Genomic DNA, 19,394 nt, shown 5'->3' on the forward strand with positions numbered 1-19,394 from the left:
ATTTTAAATTAGTTCTGCTGTGATTTTCAGATTTCAGACTCAATCCTGCCTGACTGTGCATTCCTTCACTTAACATTCTTTCTTTAGACGTGCTGGAAACCAAAATCGGTTAAGCCAATCGCCGTAGAATCGTGAAAAAACTATTTTTTGAAAGATAAAATCTTTTCCAACGATTCTACCGCGAATGGCTGGACTGATTTTGGTTTTCAGAACATGCAAAGAAATTTTATTGAGAGAAGAATGCACAGTGGTCAAGTCACCTTAAAATTAAATTTACTACGAAAGATACGGTGACGCCACCTGTTGGCGGCTTCGAAAACTGAGGGTTCATCCAACTGGTGAATTTTTGCATTTTCAACTTTTCTGATGTACATATATGTTATATGTATATATGTTTAATATAGGTGTTTCTTTTCATATTTGGTAAATCTTTCATTTCCACTGAGAAGCCAAATTAGTTTTGTTTTCTTTCGCTCATTAATAAAAAAGAGCGTATATTGAGTTAAAACCTTCAGCTGCGAAAATAATTAATTTAAGAAGCAGAGACTTAAGGCAGCTAGAATTAACTCATAAATATTGAAAAAATTTATAGATTTCAGCAGTTTTGATTCGGAACAAGCCGAATTCGTTTTAAGGAAAGCTCTTTTAGAAAAATGTGCTAATAAGCACAGAGCCGAAATAACATTTATCAATTTTTTTTTATTTTCCTGTATTAGCTACAGGTTTCTTTATTTTTATTTTTCAAGATGGCAACAACTCATTTTCAACCTAATAAAAATTAATTAACAATTGGCTGAAGTTGCCAGCAACTTTTCTCACAGAGTTCTACAATATATGCAATCAAAGTGTTACTTACATTTTAATAAAATTAATAAATTAAGCGTTTCTGTTACTCCTAAAAAGGTTCGAGCTTTTAAGTAATCAGTAAATGAAATCCGTTTCAACTCATCTCGTGATTGTGGAAACGGACTTTCAATTGCCTGGAGTCGATACACATTTCAAATTAAACCTAAAAATGAGTTAAAACTAACAATTTCCCTGTTTTCCGATTTTCTTAAACTTAACCTGCTGTTCTTCGGTCCTGATTTCATTATGTACTGCACTGTTGATAAATTTCTCAAACCATTGCCAATTCTCAACAACGCAAATAGTCTGTAATTCTCTTCTTATTACTATAAAGACGGAGTATCTTCACGATGTCACGGAATCATTCAGATTCATGCAGAAATTCCGCATGTAGCTCAACAACCAAACGCAACTTTCCTTTTTGTAAGAAAATTTGGTTGTTTGTTGAGCGATGGGTGTCGCGTGTGTGTTTTCCCGAAAGAATCAAAGCTAATTGTTTCAATTTTGATTTTCACGTGTTAATGAGGACGGGTGCAACAATTTTTCTGCCGAAGCGCCAGAATTTTTAAAAACTCCTTTCTAACGCCTTTCCATAATGAAATATTGTTCATTTGCAACCTTAATTCCGATTTTTCGAAATGATTTTTAAGGTGAACAACGTTTCTGCGAGCAACTTAAAATTTAACTTAGAGAATAGGTTACAATACCCGCAACCAAATCTAATATATGATTGTTCTTAATCAATAAATTCTTAATTCTATAAAAATCAAATTATTTACAAAGAGGTCTCAGCAGCGGCATAAAAGGCTATAGGAGCCATTTTTGAGCCGTTGCTGGCAGCTGCCTGAGATATCCGCAATAATACATATACAGATCCTCATTCATTTTAATTATTTTTTTATATCACATTCGATTTAGGCAATCTCTGATCTCGTCCCAATAAAATGGGATAAGAGCGAGTCCTATTACACAGCCCTGTTCTTAAAAGTCTTTTGATTGAATTGTTAGACTAGAAAAGTATATTTTTGTACTTGAACCAGACGCAAATTGTCCGAACGTAAGCGCATAAAACACGTTCTCGACCTTCAAACACGGTTTTCTCAAATTGCTACTGCCCCTAATATTTAATTTTTAACCTGTGACCAGTTTCTTTTCCCTGTATCGAAGTATTTGAGCAACTGGAACGGTGCAAAATGCAGCCTGATGAGCTATTTGAGCATAGAATTTCGAGTTTCGCCTTCTAAGACATTGGGCAGCCAGGAACAGATTGCCAAAAGCTCCTAATATCTCCAAGCCGTTACTCTTTTAGGAATTTCTTAGCAATACTACATTAAAAATGTACAGAAGAATTGTTCCCGTGAAAATATTCGGTTCGGCAGTAACGAAATCACCACAATTTTCCAATTTGGAGTTATAAAAATCAGCAGAACTTTGTCTGCTTAATGCGTAGAAATCAAAATGGGCATTATACTCCTCTGAAAGTTGCAAAACAACGAGCTATTCTTTCGAAAAAGACACCCTCATCATTTGGCAAATTTAAATCGCTATCATGAAATTGATCATGTTGCACGGATGTGACCTGGTCCGTCCTGAAGATGAAACGGAAGCTGAGAGAAATGAAATTAAAATGTGAATGGTGAACAAAAGAAATAAAATGAAATGAAATGATATTCAGGGCAATTGTGTTGAAGCAGGGGAGACACACGTACCTGCAATGCGAGATGACGCACTCATTGGAACAGTACTCGTCTTGCCACTCGGGGTTGTTGATTGCCCGGTTGTGGCAGCCGCTCCTCACGCAGATCTGAATCGGCTGCGTGTTCCAGCCCTGAAATAATCAAGAACAACAATTCCAGTCAAAACAGTTCATTGTCGTAATTAAAAGAATAACCAAAAATATTTAAATGTTAAGGAAGCACGCAATTTAAAAGTAGAGGTGTGCGTTCAACTCTTCTCGTCAAGCCGGAGCGAATGAACATCAAATTTGAGGTCGTTGGTCGAGGTCAAAGGTAACCAAGGCTCATTTTCGAACATTTCCGGGTGTTTTTTTTAATTATAAAAAACAGGGCTGTACTTTAAAAATCCAGAACACCTTTCAAAAGCTGTATCAGGGTACGTGGGAACTTGTGTAGAAATTTCAAGGTGGATTTCGACTTCGTTTTCGAGAAAATAATTTTTTAATTTATAAGAAAGACGAATTTTTCAATTTATGCAAATGTTCGGACTTCCAAATCTCGGGTTCAAAGGGACAGAAATACAAAAACTGCACACCATTCGACTTGGCTTGACGTCCCCTGGTGTGCTAAATAGTTTCTGGGGTGCTCACCTCCAACCCCTATTTATCCCCTTGAGTCAAAAAGTGAAAATTTTAAATTTTAAACCATCGCAATTTTTTTAATGTGGGATTTTGCAATTTGACACTCCTGTTTTGAACACAGTTAGAAGGTTGTAATGCAGGACGGGTTATAACCTTTTTTGAATTGGTATATGACACGCATTAGACGTTCAATAGCCAAAACCCGGCTGCCGTAAATTTTATATAAAATTAATTTTAATTTAATTTTTTATTCGAAACATTTTTTAACGGCCTGCTGTTTGCATTTCTGATGTTTAGAACCCGAGAAAGTAATAAAGCAACCAAATTGTGCTCCAATTTTGGTCTTTTCAATTGATTTTAGTCAGAAAATTCCCAAAACTGAGGTTCCGGGAATACTTCTGAAGTTTCTCAACTTTTTGCTTCATGTTAATCAGGAGTTTCAGTATTTTTACCTTCCGACCTGAATATCTCGGTCCGCCTGATTTATTTACTAGCTGCCCTGACATATAGTTTTGAACGCAGGGCAGCACAGCCCTGTCAAAACTCACAAACACGAAATAATGTCGAAAATTAACGTTTTTCGGACTTTAAAAATTAATAGCTCCGGCCCTGTGGGTATGATGGGGCAACACTAAAAATTGAATTGATGCCCATTAAGTTTCGCGTCGAACGGTGTGTAAATAAACCCGATTGGACTTCATGAGACTCATCATGCTCCGTGCTCGGCAGACTGGTAAAAAAAGCCAAAAAAACGATTTTAATTTCTTTGCGGGGCCCCTATGGGCCAAAAAGGGCCGTAAAGGGTCTCAAAAGATGCGGCTTGACGAGAGGCATCGATTGCGTGGGTTTTATTTAGTATTTAAGAAATTGTATTTGCGCACCTGATTGTCTGGGGGCATCTGGTTTTGCTGATCGAGGTGGTGCCTCGCTTGCTGCTCATGAATGTGGTGCTGCTGCTCCTGTTGTTGCTGCTGTTGTTGTTGCTGCTGCTGCTGGGCGTACTGCTGCTGTTGATGCTGCTGCTGGTGCTGCCGCGTGTGCTCGGGGGCCAAAGTGGGCGTGAGGGGCGCCTGGCCCATCATCTCGTGCTGCTGCTGCATGTGCTGGTACTGCTGCTGCTGCTGGCCAGGGTACTGCTGCCCGTACTGCGGCTGCTGGGGGTTGTAGTACATTTGCTGCATCTGCTGGTGAGGCGGTGGCTGCTGCATCGGCGCAGGAACGTGCGGCTGCTGCACCATGCCCGAGCCGTCCGCGTTGCCCTCCTGACAAATTAGAAACGAATTTATTCAATTGGATCGAAACAGGGCGCAAATTATTTCAATTTTTGGATGGAATAAATAGTTTGGAATAATTAATTTAGTTCCTATTCGAAAACTTGAAGCGCTTGACCACATTTTCTAGGCAGATTCAAATTTCTCTCGTCGAGATATGTCCAACAGTGAATGAAACCTTTTAGCGAAACTCTTTTTTGAAGAAATAAAATCAGATTTCAAGTAAGGAGACATAATCACTTATCTTTATTTCGAATTTTTTAAAATTCGAGTAATTTCCGAATTAATATTAAATTTTGGAATACCGAAAATACGGCATGTTAAATTATTTTCTAGGTATAGGAAAAATGTTGCCTAGAAATTTTCAGAGTCTTTCGAACAGTGAGAAATTCTAAATCGGATTGTTTTGACGCAGGGAGCCTGCCAGGAGTCATTCCAGAGTTCAGATAAGATTATTAAAACAGATTAAAATTATGTAAACATAATCTAAAGATGCACGATCGTCACATTTTCGCGATTTTCCACAGACACGTATTGGTTTACTGTAATTGCTACCAGTTCGATGCGGTTTTTGCGCTTAATTCCAGATTGACTGGTTTTTCCACCTTCTAAATCAACCATAAATCCAGTAGAGGACTGCTATTTAAGGACATGTAACTTGGTCCGCAGGAACTAATTTTAACTCGCAAAACATGTGTGGGAATCCCTTTTTAATGTGAATATCTGCGGATAATCCCACGATACTGATATCAGCAAAGTCTCAAAACTGAAGGACATCCTCAGTCTAATTATACGTTAAATTATCAGATTCAGTCTAAATCAAGGTGAAATAACAGAAACAAAAATATAAAATTAAAAACAAATAACCAAGACGCTTAATTTGAATTATTTGTCAGACTTTACTGACCTTTGAAACCAACGTGGCGCGGTAAGCAGCCAAGGCCTTGAGGTAATCCTTCTTCGCCAATTCTGTCTTTTTCTTGTATACCTGAAAAGGAAGTCGCGTTAGAAATTGGAAGTGCGCATTTCTAACGAGTGAACAACTTACGTTTTTGTTATCGACATCCAGTCCGTCCCACATGCTGGCCACGATTTTGGAAACTTCGCCAAAGCTGGCATTTGGATTCGAGGTCTTGATCGCCGCCTGCGTGTCTCGGAAAAATAACGCGTACGCAGACACAGGCCTGAAACAAAATTTTAAATTATTAGGCAAAATTATGAAAGCGACACAATATTTTATTTCTTTTATTAAATGGGCAGCAGATAAAATTAAAATAACGATGAAATGCCGTTCTATTTTAACCTTTGATTGGTAATCAACTTTCTCTTTTCGTATTTGAGAGAAGAAGGGGTTTTTAATTTTCAGCAAAAGCGTGTATCGTTCGGTTGCAACACGGAGAATGTCCTCGCTTCCGATTTTTTTTAAATAAATAAATTTATTCCGGTCGCAAGGACACGCGGATTTTTCGTCCTCCATTTCTTCGGTTGTGTGCAAATCGGGAAAATAACACGGGAAGATGTTGAGTTTAGCGAGGAAGACGTGTACGCGGATTCGGTCGCTCGCGCGCGATAATATTCGTGAAAGTCGAAAGTTAGAGCTTGCGCCGCGAGTTGGATGTGAAAGCAGAACTGCTTTTTATAAATAATGATTTACATCATTGATCTTTGAGCGAGCCAGTTTTCAGATTTGATTACGTCACAAAAATGCGCTCGGCGCAGCGGCGGCGAAAATCCGATTTGTCTTTTATTGCGTTACGTTTGTAGCCTTTTACGTGTATTATAGCCGTTCTTCCTCTCTGCGCGAGTCAAATGAAAATTTAATTTCCTTTGAATTGTGTACCGCTATACACACATCTCTTCTGAGCAACTCTGTCAGCGCCGTTCGATAAAATGCAACAAACTTGTTAGCAGCACAAGAGCTTTAAATTTTAGGTCAACTCGCGAATAAAGCAAGAGACGACGCGATTCCATCATTCAGGCAAGAAAGAAAATCGATTGCCTGTGCTCTGTTGTACTAATCATCCCTGCCATTCAGCCATTCAGCCGGCGTTTATATATATCTATATAATATTACTTTCTTTTTTGTGTTGCGTTGCGTCTCGTGTAATGGACGAGGGGGAAAAAGGGGGAAAACTTTGATGAACGCTCTCAACGTTGCAAGTTTGTAAATTGCAATATCAAAGCGCGGAGAACAAAAGAAAGACACGACTTCGCGGAAGCGAGCTCCGTTTTTTTCTTATTTGCTTTTAGGGATTTGCTTTTAGCAGGAAAGTTGTTTACAACAAAACTAGGCTGCAAATTCAATTTCAAATAACGCCACCAACATTAAAATTTAATTTTTCCTTAAAAATAAGATTTGAGTGACGGCAGAGCAAAATGCACTCATCATCATGGTGTTTATTCCTTTTTTTTGTTGTTTATAATTCGGCTGGCCATTGTGTTGGAAATAAATAAATAAATAATTGAGCCGGGCACAATGGAGTGCTGAGCGCGAGTGCAGCAGCGCTGGAGGGGAATCCGTCAAAGGAGAGGAGAAGGGCCTCGTCAACAGGTACACGCGGAGGAAAAAATTAGAGTTTGAAGGTAAAGGAAGGTCAATCCGGTCGGGCGGTCGGGACGGATGGTGGGAACTGAACGAAAAAATGTGTTCTCTCTCTCTCTCTCTCTCTCGACGTGAAAAGAGGGAGACGAACGAAAAACGACGGACGGCATTGTGTTGAGATCGGATGGAGCAACATCTCCGGGACTCACAAGCTTTGTATTGAAATCTGGAGCAAATTGATTAAATATTTCATTTGAGCTGCACACACACAAGTTTTATATGAAAACTTGGCGCAGATGAGGGAAGAAAGCGACGGAGAGAGAGAACGCGCAGAATGAGGGGGATAAAAGTTTGTTAAGCTTTCTATTTGAGTTTGAGAAACTTTTCCAAGATAAATTACATTTCAAGTTTTAAAAAGAAGCAGTAGAAGTTTGTATGTAGAGGAGAGGGAGGGGGTGCGGGGCGCGGGCGGAGGGGAATCGTTTTATTATCCTAGTCGATTATCGAGCTTCTCGATTCATTCCCTTCTCTCTCTCTCTCTTTGTGGCCCGGGAATCGCGGCCTAAGAGTGGCGACAAAATCGGCCTTCCCCGAAATTCGGCCTAACGGGATTACTTCCGGTGCGCGAGGACAAAAGTTGGGTTCGAATTTGACGGATTTGGGATGGAAATCGATACGAATTGAATGCGTCAGCGTAAGGCTATGCTACACACCGATTTATTGCTCTGGAAACGGGCATCAAGTGCAAGCCGCTCTAAGCGGTTGCGCAAATACGCCGAGCTCGGCCCAACAACTTCTCAAAAACTTAAAAAGAGAAAATTCAGACTGGCAATGGAGGAAAATTCACGGAAGCAATCTAATTAAGCGTCGGAAACATTTTCTAAGAGATAGTTGTTTGTTGAAAATTGTGTTTCCTTGTACCCCGGAAAATCGATTGTAGAAATGAATATTTTCCTGCTTGCTCGTCTGCAAAGGAGAAAATAAGTAAAGCGTCGCTTGTAAATGAAATAACTGTATTTTCCCTGTGCAAAATAACGAGGCGACTATTAAAACTTTTATGCTTGTTACGAAAACGTTATTTGATCGTTGTTAATGTGGCAGACAAACACATTCGCTTTGTAAAAATGGTCGCTCGTCAACGCAAACAATAAAGGAATCCAGGTTGCCAAGTCATTTCCCGGACTGCGAAAGCGTTTTATTCCATTTGGACCACGTAAAATGGAAATTAGCCGAAAGGAATTAATCCAAAGACGGTTTTTGTTATTCAATTGGACAATTGCCTTCCCGGATAAATTTTATTTGACGTTCCGGGCAAATTCTTTTCGGTAACCCATTGTAACCGGGCTTCATCAATTTTGCAATTCGCAAAAATGCATAATTTATTTTTTTACGGAGAAACCAGCTGGAAACCCCGCAAGTTTGGGGATTTTCCGATTTCATCCGAATTTAAACCTCGAAAATAACCATAAATCGAGCCAAAAAATTGGAAAATTACGATAAAGTGTTTCAATCTTCAGTCTTTCGGTGAAACCAGTGGCTTTGTAAAAATTCCTATATTTCATTATTAGAGAACAAAGCGGATTTTAGAAGAAGAGCTGCGGTATAGAGTACAAATTAAAACAAAAGTGCAGCCGGAGAGCCGGTTGAGCGCCGAGTCCAGTTGGCGATAGCGGATACAAAAACCGGAATTGAAACAAATGACCGTGAAATCATGCGCGCGCGAGATGATATTAATTACTTTTACTCCATAAACAGCGGCTGTGTGCTGTGAGTGCAGCTTTTTCAGAAATTTCTCTCTATAACGGCACAATTTCTTAATAAGTAACACACACGCGGTCGGTCACTCCTTGCCACTTGCCACCACAAATACCTCGACGCGCGTTTGTAAATAGCTTAATAGACACTTGTACTCATGTTAACAAAACGCAGAATTATGCAGGAATTTAACACTTACTTTTGTGGCTCGTTCGGATCTCGTTTCTTCTTTTTCTTCTGCGCCTTCGGCTTTTTGGCGTTTTTGCTACTCAGCGAGTCGATAGGTTCGGGACTTGGTCTCTTTGGGGCGCTGCTTACGTACTGCAAACAGGACATTATTCAATTTTCAATGCAAAAAACGCTTCAAAATTGTTACTTAATATTTAAAAATATATTTGATTAGGAATTTAGCCTTGTAAGGAAGCAAATGGACAATGAAAAAGGCAAAAAAGCGAAATCACAGCAACACTAACAAGGAAAAACAGCTTTCATGTTCTTTAAAAGTATATTATTTAAGTACTTCTCAACGAACTAAGTGAAAAGTTACCGGCCATCTAAGCGAGTTTTGAAGCTCCGAAGGTTAAAATCCTACTCTACTCGACGAGATGAATCGATTTTTTAATGTCTGGTAGTTATTTTAAATCTATGGTTGTCTGGTTTGATCCGAGTAAATTTTGCGTAACGTTTTAACGGTTTCAGGTAATTTATTCTATTTTCGGAGCCGCTTAAAACCGGATTTATCCAACTGATATGAGCAGAAAACTATGATTTATTCCCTCAAAAGGACTAAATTGAAACAAAAATTAAATTTTCGCAGAGCTAGTCAGTTTAAGTATCATTTATATCAAGTGGAAAAAATCTCACACCTGGTAAAACGGTTTTTCGCGTACAGAAATTTAGAAAAACGACTGAAAGGATGGAAATGGTTTTCACTATTTCCATTTTTGCCACAGGGAGAGATTGGAAACCAATATGGTGGAATATAAAAGCTTTGAGCAAAAAGAGAGCCGGCGATTGCCTCATCGAGGTTAGGAGAAAGCGCTTTTCAGTTGTCACAACAAGCTGCTATAAAATGTTCCTTTTCGAGTGTAAATTAACATGCTAATCAAAATGGGAGGAAAAAAGACAACGACTAACCATGTTGTTGGCGTTTGGAATGCTGTCGTCGCTGTCATCGCTGGTGCACGGCTCGCCAGGCTGCCCAGGCTGCTGCTGCGTTTGTTGCGGCTGTTGTTGTTGTTGTTGTTGTTGTTGTGGCTGTGACGGCTGCTGAGGGTACGACTGTTGTTGCTGTTGCTGCTGCGGCTGTTGTTGCTGCTGAGGCATCATCAGGTTGGCCTGCGGGTGCAGCATTTGCTGCTGCTGACTCTGCAGGGGCTGCTGGTACATTTGGTTGTTGTACTGCTGGGGAACACTGGCAGGAACACTGTACACCCTGAAAAGACGCCACACTCAATGAGTTTGTCGGCGAAATCAAGAACGAGCTATTTTTGGACTCTTCTCAACGAGAAAATACGGCTCCAGAGAGAGAGAGAGAGGCACTTAATTTGGTTTGGAGCCAATTTGCGAGAGGAATGTCGTCCCGAATTGCTGTACGGCTTTTGCAATCCGATAAAATGAGAATTTTGCTGCGAGCCAACGCTTTTTTAAAATAGAAATAATCACTTCATTCAGATTAATTAAATTCGCCTCTTGGAACGGAAAATTTGCGTACTTGGACATGATTTAACTTAATTAAAACCGTCCAAAGCTTCAACTACATAATATACTGTTTATTTTTAGACGCTCCAGGCGATTTTACGGCATTTCCGAAACGATTAAAGACTCAATCCTGCTAATGTGCATTCTTTATCTTTTTTTTTCATTGGAAAAACAAAAATCAGTCTAGCCAATCGCCGTGGAAACGTCTAAAAAATCTCTTCCTACAACTGATTTTTAGTTAAGCACATCAATTGAAATAATTTCAAGTGCAGAATTTACACATTAAAGGCTTACGAACTCGTGAATTGGGAATGTTTCAATTCAGATAAAAAAAATTGAATATTTTAAAAGGTTTTCTAGGACGGAGTTTTTAATTAACTTTCGAATGTTAAACAGGTTATTTGTTGCTTTCTAGTAATTGATTGACGTCATTTCATTGAACTTAACAAGAAGCGTGCATAAATGAATGAAGGTCAAGCAAATTGCAGTACACATACTTTCGAATGCAGAATAGGCTCAACTATGAGTTGGTTTTAACATTTAAAAAATATGCGAAAACTCTCATTACATAAAACACCAGTTAGATTCGCATCTTTTCAAAAGCTCCATTGTTATTAAAGCAGCCGAGAGAGAGAGAGAAGCGGAGAGAACATTATTTCCGGCCCTTTTGAACGTGCCATAATGCTAGTGGCGTATATTATACCGCGTATCCTGCGCCGCGCTTGCAGGATTTAATTTTCACCGATATACTGACAGCATGTAAATTCACGTCGTCGAATCAAAAGCAAATTATTTTCTCTCTAAAACAAATGTATAATCTTTTTTATGCGATGGCGGTTCGTTTATTCCGCGCAAGAGCTGGACGGATCGATGCTGCGCGATTTGATTAAAGGAGCGAGAGAGACTCACTGGGTCTGTTGAGGCTCTTCACTCATGTAAATCTGGTTGTTGTAGTTGTTTGGCTCCATCGTGTGCATCGACATCTGCGAACAGAGACAAAAGTGCAGGATTCAATCAAGCAGCGATAGATGTGTGCATATAGAGAGTCAAATAACCAATTATCGCAATCAGTTTGCGAACGGCAGGAATCTACGTACGTACGTACGTACACACACACACGCGAGCGTCAATCGGGGAATTGGTGGTTTTGATTCGCAAATGAGCAATTACTCGCTCAATCAGTCATTTCCGCTGGCACACAGCCTGTGTGCCGCCTTTTGCGCGCATAAAGAGAAACAAATTGACAAAGAGCAGGCAGATTGAGCCGCTCCAAGACTGATTGAGATGATCGTATCCACTCTGAGGCCCCGGAGAAATAAATAAAACTCGCGTTTGACTGATAACGAGAGAGGCAAGACTTTTAAAAGGCCTCGACGATAATAATATTTAATCAGAGACGCGAAAAGGGCGCGTCTTTTAATCTGCTTACCTGGTGGTTTTGGCTTGGTTGGTACGAATTTTGCAGGTTCATCTCACCCTGGTTCACGAGCGGCAAGTTGTGAATTTCAAAACTCTCGTCGCCGAAACTCGGCGTGTGAAAGGGCTGAAATCAAAACAGATAAAAGCAAAATTAGAGCGAAACGTAAACAAGTTATTGGGCTAACACAGATAAGATCACCGAATTTAGAAATCTAAATCGGTCATATAAGTGAATGGTTAAGAGGCCCTGGCTAAAATAAAAACTTTTGATTGCGTTTAAAAATAAATACAGCACTTGAGAATTAAATGTTAAAAATCTGCAGATGAGCGGCAAAAAAATTTTTTGGTCTAAATTTTTTTCTATCGGTTTATAGAAATACATTAAAAGTTGATTTAATTGAGAACAGAAACACGCAAATCGCAGAAAGCAGAAGGAATTCTTTGAAAATCCCCGACGCTGATTGGCTGACGCTAAACAACCATTGCAGCTACAACCAATCAGAGTAGAGGATTTTTTGAGCTAAGAATTCTTGCACTTTTCTCCGATTTGCGGGTTTCTATTCGAAATTAAATCAAATTTAATGTGTTTCCGCGATTTCAGTTTCGCTGCAAGTAGAGACGAAACAATCGGTTTTCTGCTCATCTGCAGCAGAATAGTAAACGATTTACCACAAGCATTTGACGTGGAATTAAAGTGCGCCTCTAACTAGTACCGAGATGTGGACATTTCCGCTAAAAATTTCCTATCACTTTCTCTGCCGAGTTAAATCTTCTCTTTTAAGATGCCAAAAGAGTCGCGACTGGCGTGCGAATTTAGATATTCTTATTATGAAAGCAAATATTTATTAATTACTGGAAAGTGGCAAACTGTCCCCAGGCGTATTTAGAAATTTAAATGCCAAATAATATTCTCTGATATATAGTGAGTAAAGGACAAATTTTGCACAAATATAGCTTATATGTCCTTGCGATGGTTTGGAGCGGCGTGGCATTTCAGACGAAGCCTGCGATATTTTCATTTCCTGCAGTCGGGAAACGAACAAAAATACAAGCTGTGTGTGCCATATTTTTCAAAATGGTCGCGAATTGAACGTCATTGTGCGGCTTAATTGCGGGACATTATGTCAGGCGGCGCTTAATGGCCGCTTTGCTGCATGTTGCCAAATAATGGCTGATGCGCGCTGCTATTCAGCCCAACAACCAACAACGACAAGGCCCATATAAATGCCATCGTGATGCGAAAGAGAATAAGATGACGGATCAATAAATTTCCTCAAAGTGTGCGAGAGAGCGCGCGCGAGAGAGAGAGAGTCAGAGAGAGAGAGAGAAGATAGATGGAGGCTGGATACATGTGCATACATTTCGGGGCGGAAAAACGAACGAAGGGGGTGAGTGAGTTGAAGAGTGAATTTTGCATACATGCTTGTATCTTGCAAGAGGCATATCGATTGTTAGAGCCAAAGCCGCGCGAGGGGGCCGAGGGGGTCGCGCTTTACGGGCCGCAGGGGGAGGGGGAGGCATTTCATATTGTGAGAGAGAGAGAGCTTTCCAAAAGGGATGCAAATAAAGAGAAAGAGACCCATTCATGTATGTTTGCTGTTTATTTTACGAGTATGCGCAGCCAGAAAACGACAATTTACTCCGGTTTTCTGCTTATGCAGTGGTTCTTTTTATATTTTTATTGCGTACGAATGAGTTTTGCATTTGCAAAGCACTCAATTAATGAGAGTACAGCTTCCAGCTTGAATTAACACACAAGTGCGAAAGCAAATGGGATATTTTGTACACGGAAAAATGATTCAAATTTGAATGTTTACAAAAATATTTAACTGTTCTGTGAATAATTAACAAATTAAATCTCTTTTTGTATCGCTTATTTATTTGGGAATGATTTGTGGGCGACGAGGGAGTGGAATAAATTTTGTTTGATCGATCCGAATTGGTTTGGCATGAAAAGCAAGTGGCTCTCTTATTCCTCGCGGTATTGATTCGTGGACAAACTAAAACACGGGGCGCGTCTAGTAATTGGATTGAGTAATAGACGCGGCGGCGGGGGGATCGAGGTCGCTGGCAAACACTGATTAGAACAAAAATGTGTGGCAACCACGTTTTTATGCGCTCACCAATCGCTAATTGGATCAACACAGGTGCAGCGAATTAAAATAAAAACAAATAATATGAATTGAAATAAAGATATCGTCTCGACTCTGTTAGAAATATTTATTCCCATCTCATTTCTCTCCTCAGTTGTTTGTTGTTCAATTAGCCCCAGTCAGGGAGGAATTCTGAGCCTCTTATTGCCGAGGAAATTCAATTTCCCCGAGCAACAAAGTGGAAAATTCTTGAGACAGTTTAATTCGGAGAAATCGTTCGTATTAAATGAAACAAGCAATTAATGGAATTTATTATTAGCTCTCTTCCGAGAAAAATTATTTCGATAGAGATTGATAGATTTATCGAAATGGCTCGCCTCGAACCCGGGCAGAAAAAAACGAGCAGATTATTATCCGCAGCATTCAGCAATTTGGAGCAGGAAAAGCAGAGAGCAATTTCTCATCAAAGAGGTGAATTTGAGAGGCGCACAAACACACACACAATTCCATCTGCTGTACACAAGCAACAACTCAAACGAAGTTGCCTTTGGCGTAATGTAATTAGATTTCAACTTGAAAGCAGATTCGCAGAGAAATGACTTTTGTCGGAATACACGCATAATTGGCAATTCCCGAAAGTTCCGTCCTTTGTAGCGAAGCGCGAGAATTATTATTTAGACGACAAATCGTAATAACATGCGAAATGAAACGAGTGATGGATGGATGGATGCGTTCAGAGAAAAATCGATAGATTGTATGGAACAGCGGGAGAGCTCGCGTTCCCTTCGCGTTTCAGCCTCTCAGAAGAGAGTTCTGCATCAGTGAGCACCAAACGTGTGTTTTATATACGTACACACACGATTTTATTGCGCTTGAATTCTTGTAAAAAGAGCCATTTCTGTACTCGCGCGGTGTAATGACTTGCTCTTACTGTAAATTGCAAATGGAAAATGGCCATTTATGTGAAACGGTTTTCATTGCACGCTGCGCTTTGTTCTTATTTGACATGTAGATCGAGCTAATTAAAAGCTCAAATCGAGAGCCTAGACAAACGCAAACACATAATGGTTTCGAAATTCTTTTTATTATTTGCTCCAAATTTTTTATCCCTAAAATATTAGCCATTTAATTCAGGGTTGCATTGGTTTTTTTCACCACTGTTTTTTTTACCAATTTCTTGCGCAAGAACTTTATTTTTTCTATTCTTTCCCTGAGAAAATCTAAAATTTGCGTTCAGAGTGACCAAAATTTCCTTTATTATGCAGATTTTTGTCTTTTAAATTGCCATTTGCTGCCTCAATTTCTCCAAAGGTTTCTCTCTGACAATTTTTCAAGTCGAGGTCATTCCAAATTTAATAAAATTTTTGAAAAAGGTACAAAACTGGTTGGAATTGAAAAAACTTCTTCTTACTGCATTTAATTTTCAAAATACGGTTTTTTTGCAGACTAACAAAAGATTTATGCATTAATTTCTCAAGTAATAGCGGCGTTGTCGAACACAATGAGCCATTTACCGGGCAAGCGTCGGCCAATAAAACGCCGAATAGAAGGAACGATCGCGTCCGACACAAAATAAAGGACAGGAGAGAAAAGGTAGAAAAAGCGATTTATATATTTTTCCATCGCGAGCGCAACAAACAACAAGTGGGGAAGATAACGCGGCGCAGCGCAGCGCAGCGAGCGGACGAGTGGGAGGGGAAACTCTATAACTGTTTGTTATATTAAGATAAAGGTACAGGTGTATTCAAAAATTGTTTTATGGCAGCCATTAGCTTTATTATTGTGAGCCCCGCAGTGCCAGAGAGAGAAAGAGAGGAAAAGAAGCATGGAACAAAATAGCATAAACGAGTGCATGTCAATAGACATTAAAAAAATAAAAATAAAAAACTGAAACTTGCGAGAGCGAGATTGCCGATAAAAAAGGGTTGGCGCGTGTGTCGTGTCGCTTCTGGCGGATCGAAATCACCGACGTTCGCCTCTGGATTAAACGCGAGTTGAGCCTGAATACAATTTCCAGCTCATTTGAGAATAAAAATAAGCAACCAGAGTGAACGTAACAGCTTTATTTTGTTTGCTCTGACACACACTATTCAACCGAATTTATCCTGCTTGTCATCGACAGCCAGCGAATCAGCGAATCGCTGGTTTCATCACCGTTTGCTCGGAAATGTCAGTGCGCCGTTCGAAAATAATTTCAAAATAATGTTGATGTCTGCTTCCATCGAAATGGGAAATAACAAACAAAAAACCAGAATTTTCTAATTTTAACCAGTTTTGCACATTATTTTTCGATAATTTTAAAATTTTAGATTTTTAAAGGGGTAAAATGGAATGAATTCATTTCTAGCGCAAGAAATTGGTATAAACCAACGGTGGTGAGCAAATGCAGCCCTGCAATTTAATTTTTTCAAATTTCTTTGAGGAAGGGGTGATAAATAAACTCATCCCTTGGAACACTTGGACCTTAAACAACATTAAATTCTTAATCAAAACAAAATTCTTGGTCCAAAATTTACCCACTTCGTTAAGGAATCTGATTAAAATAAAAATTCTCTCTCCGTTGCATTAAAAATTTGTAACAAACAGCGCCTAATAACAATTAATCAATACCGTTCAAACCAAAAATAGAAAAGGAGTAGCGCAGCTTGGCTCCCCAATTCACGATTTCTTCAATATTTGTTTTAAATCTAAATTCAAAGGCAGGCACTGCTGTTTTCCTGGTAAAAGGGTTGCGCAACATTTTGCACAGATGAATGACTAAGCCGTGCAGTGTTTTCTGAGCGGATATTGCGATATTTTCCTCATTTCCAACCGAGCTGAAACGAAGTTTGAGGACTGTAGCGCAGTGTCTATTTATTTTCGAGGTCAGCGCGCAAATTGGTGATGCTTAAGGGAATAAAAGAAGTGATTTATTGTCCGCGTTGAATAAATATATGCTCTCTTAAAAGAGACACAACACGTAAGGCTCTTATCGCGAGCGAGCACACACTCGGCCAAATTTATAAGATTTAACGTAATTACAGCCATTTGTTTGAATTGAGTGTCGCATTTATCACAATGCAAATGTTTGTGGAATTGATAAATAATGCCTGCGCTCAGCCTTGGCACTAAATTTCAGCAATTTTGTTGCTGAAAACTCACCGCGTCTGTCATGTGATCGAGGGTGCCCAAAGTGGATGCGATACTGATATCGTCTCCGTTCTGAAACAAAATTAAATTTCAATTTAAATATAGAATTTATTTTTAAAAGCCATTAGGGAGGGGAAAACGTGGCACGTTTGATAACAAAATATAGATATAAAATGACGCGCGTTCGTTTTTTATCGTAGAAGTAGAAGCGTCGAATTTGGTTATCAAGTGCGCGAGTTTCCGGTATCGCCACCATTATTTTCCCACGCAACCAAGAAACATTTAAACCGACATATTCTTGAATTTGTTGCAAAGGAGTGTTTGTGCGCAAAACGAGCGCGTTTTCCAGTTTTCCTTGCTCTCGGCGGGTGCATTTTCAATCAATAATGCCTCGTTTATGGCAGCACTTGACAACCAGATTGAGAAAGCCGCCCGCCCGCCCGCGAGAGCAGATGTCATTTTACCGCAGCTACGGGCTTGCCCCAGCCCACCAACCCTTTTTCTTTCTTTCTTTCTTTTATTCGCGAATCTGATCGAGTTGGCAAAAAGTCGCCGGGTATGCCGATCAGAGCGAGTTCCTCCCACAGCAGCTGTTCAGAGGAAGTTATTTATTTTTCTCAAGCGAGCGAGTGAGTGAACGGCCAGCCCAAGGTCTTTTCGAAATTCTCAAAAGTTAACGCTGCTTTCGTGCTCGTTCCACGAACAATGGCATAAAAATTTGATCCCATCAACGAAGCGGCCAAATTAATATATATAAAAGTTTGTTTGGAATTCCTAATGACTGCAGGCATGAATAATGCAACAGGAATTTTGGTTCATTCGGTTCGCTGACTTAAATTGTGAAAATCGGTGGCGCAATTCGAGTAATATTATTGAAAGCTTGTCGCACTTTCACTTAGCAACATTGTAGCCAGGATAATTTCGCAGGCAAATCGTTATTCTTAGTTAGAATTTTATTGTATTTTTTGTTTGTTTTACGGCACTGTAAAAAGAACAGCTTGATGTTCAACGAGGTTGCAGATAAAATGTGCAAATAGCCAATTTAAGCACAAGGTCGGCTTCGATTGCCGCACATTACGTTAGAAATATGAAATTAATTCCAATCTCGCACGGAAAAAATTTAAAAATGAGTCTACACGTGTTTATAAAAATTACCGTTGGGCCTGTTTCATTGAAAATTAATTCTCCTAAAAGAGTAGGGGGGAGGGAATATTTGACCTTTCTCAAAGATCTGTTCCAAGGCTAAATTTAAAGAGATTGACGCAATCAGGCGCTTATTTACTTCATAATTCAAGATTTCTTAAAAAGGGATGCCCAAGCCATTAAAAATTAAAAAAATAATCCCTTCTATTTCCAATTATTAATTTTTTATGAATTAGAAAAATTAATTTCCCGGCTAATAAAAAAGGTACCTTGAAAGGAAAATCCATGTTCAGCACTGTCCGCACTGCATATTAAAAAAATGACACTCGCGTAAGTCGGTGCACTCGAAAATCGGTTTGTTTACACACGAAAAAGCACGCACGCACGCACGCACACGTGTACTCCCGCGGCGGGCCCAGTGTTTTCTGGTTGTGGCGCGCGGAACAGGCGGTGGCGGTGGCGGCGGTGGGGAACGGGACCCCGGTCTACTACTACGAGTCGAACGCACCTGCCGTGGTGGGTGGTGGGGGCACAGGCCGGGGGGTGGGTGGGTGGCGCTCGTGCGCCGCGGCGGCCGATTCAGGAAACGTCCCGCGCCGCGACCCTACTGCCCTGCCACCCTATCCCTAAACGGCTCCGCACAAATTGTCACTGCGCCGCACTACTACTTGTTGTTCCTCTTGCGGCCTCCGAGTGCATTTCGCCAAATTTTGATTTTGTGCTCTGCGCGCTGCGGTTATTTCCTTTCAACTGGTGACAATTGAAAATTATTCTAATTGTTTATCGAAAAACAATTTGTTCTAAATTTTAGAATAGTGAAAAAGGTACAAAATTCAAAATTTTCCCAGCGTTTGACCTAATTTTCTCGGCAAATTTCGATTCCTCTGGTGGAGGTCTGTCGAACATCGCACGGAACCTTTTAGGGAAACTCTTTGTTGAGAAGTAAAATAGCATTTTGCAGAGCGTTTGTCGGTAGCGGGAGCTACCGGAACTCCTCCAGGTACTGTGAGACTCTCCTTCGTCGACCGAAATTTTTGAAAAATTACGTAATTTTGGAAATTTTTTAGTTGTGTTTTTTATATTTTTTGTAAATTTATTAAAAAAAAAATCTTTGCACATCCAAATCTCGGGTTCTAACCATCAGAGTTGCAAGACGTACCCACTTTTAAAATCGTCTC

At 39.9% G+C, this 19,394-nt stretch overlaps 1 protein-coding gene across 4 annotated transcripts in view; it reads right to left on the minus strand.

The window, feature by feature from the left end:
* LOC135940693 (TOX high mobility group box family member 4-A-like) overlaps nucleotides 1-19,394 on the minus strand; it is a 110,693-nt gene that overhangs the window by 3,476 nt on the left and 87,823 nt on the right. Inside the window, exons 1-10 of one of the 4 annotated variants that reach the window (XM_065485689.1) lie at nucleotides 18,486-18,667; nucleotides 17,086-17,145; nucleotides 11,862-11,975; nucleotides 11,342-11,415; nucleotides 9,869-10,166; nucleotides 8,931-9,052; nucleotides 5,483-5,618; nucleotides 5,342-5,422; nucleotides 4,045-4,425; nucleotides 2,556-2,674 (exon numbers count right to left, since the gene is read on the minus strand). In XM_065485689.1, the coding sequence (XP_065341761.1) occupies nucleotides 2,556-2,674; nucleotides 4,045-4,425; nucleotides 5,342-5,422; nucleotides 5,483-5,618; nucleotides 8,931-9,052; nucleotides 9,869-10,166; nucleotides 11,342-11,415; nucleotides 11,862-11,975; nucleotides 17,086-17,145; nucleotides 18,486-18,503 (1,403 nt within the window). In that variant the 5' untranslated portion in view covers nucleotides 18,504-18,667. Of the gene's footprint in view, nucleotides 1-2,555; nucleotides 2,675-4,044; nucleotides 4,426-5,341; nucleotides 5,423-5,482; nucleotides 5,619-8,930; nucleotides 9,053-9,868; nucleotides 10,167-11,341; nucleotides 11,418-11,861; nucleotides 11,976-17,085; nucleotides 17,146-18,485; nucleotides 18,668-19,394 lie in introns of those variants that run through there. The other 3 variants (XM_065485690.1, XM_065485691.1, XM_065485692.1) reach the window with 3 other exon arrangements.

Source organism: Cloeon dipterum, chromosome 3, assembly GCF_949628265.1.
Source record: "Cloeon dipterum chromosome 3, ieCloDipt1.1, whole genome shotgun sequence".
In the NCBI taxonomy this organism is placed as follows: domain Eukaryota; kingdom Metazoa; phylum Arthropoda; class Insecta; order Ephemeroptera; family Baetidae; genus Cloeon; species Cloeon dipterum.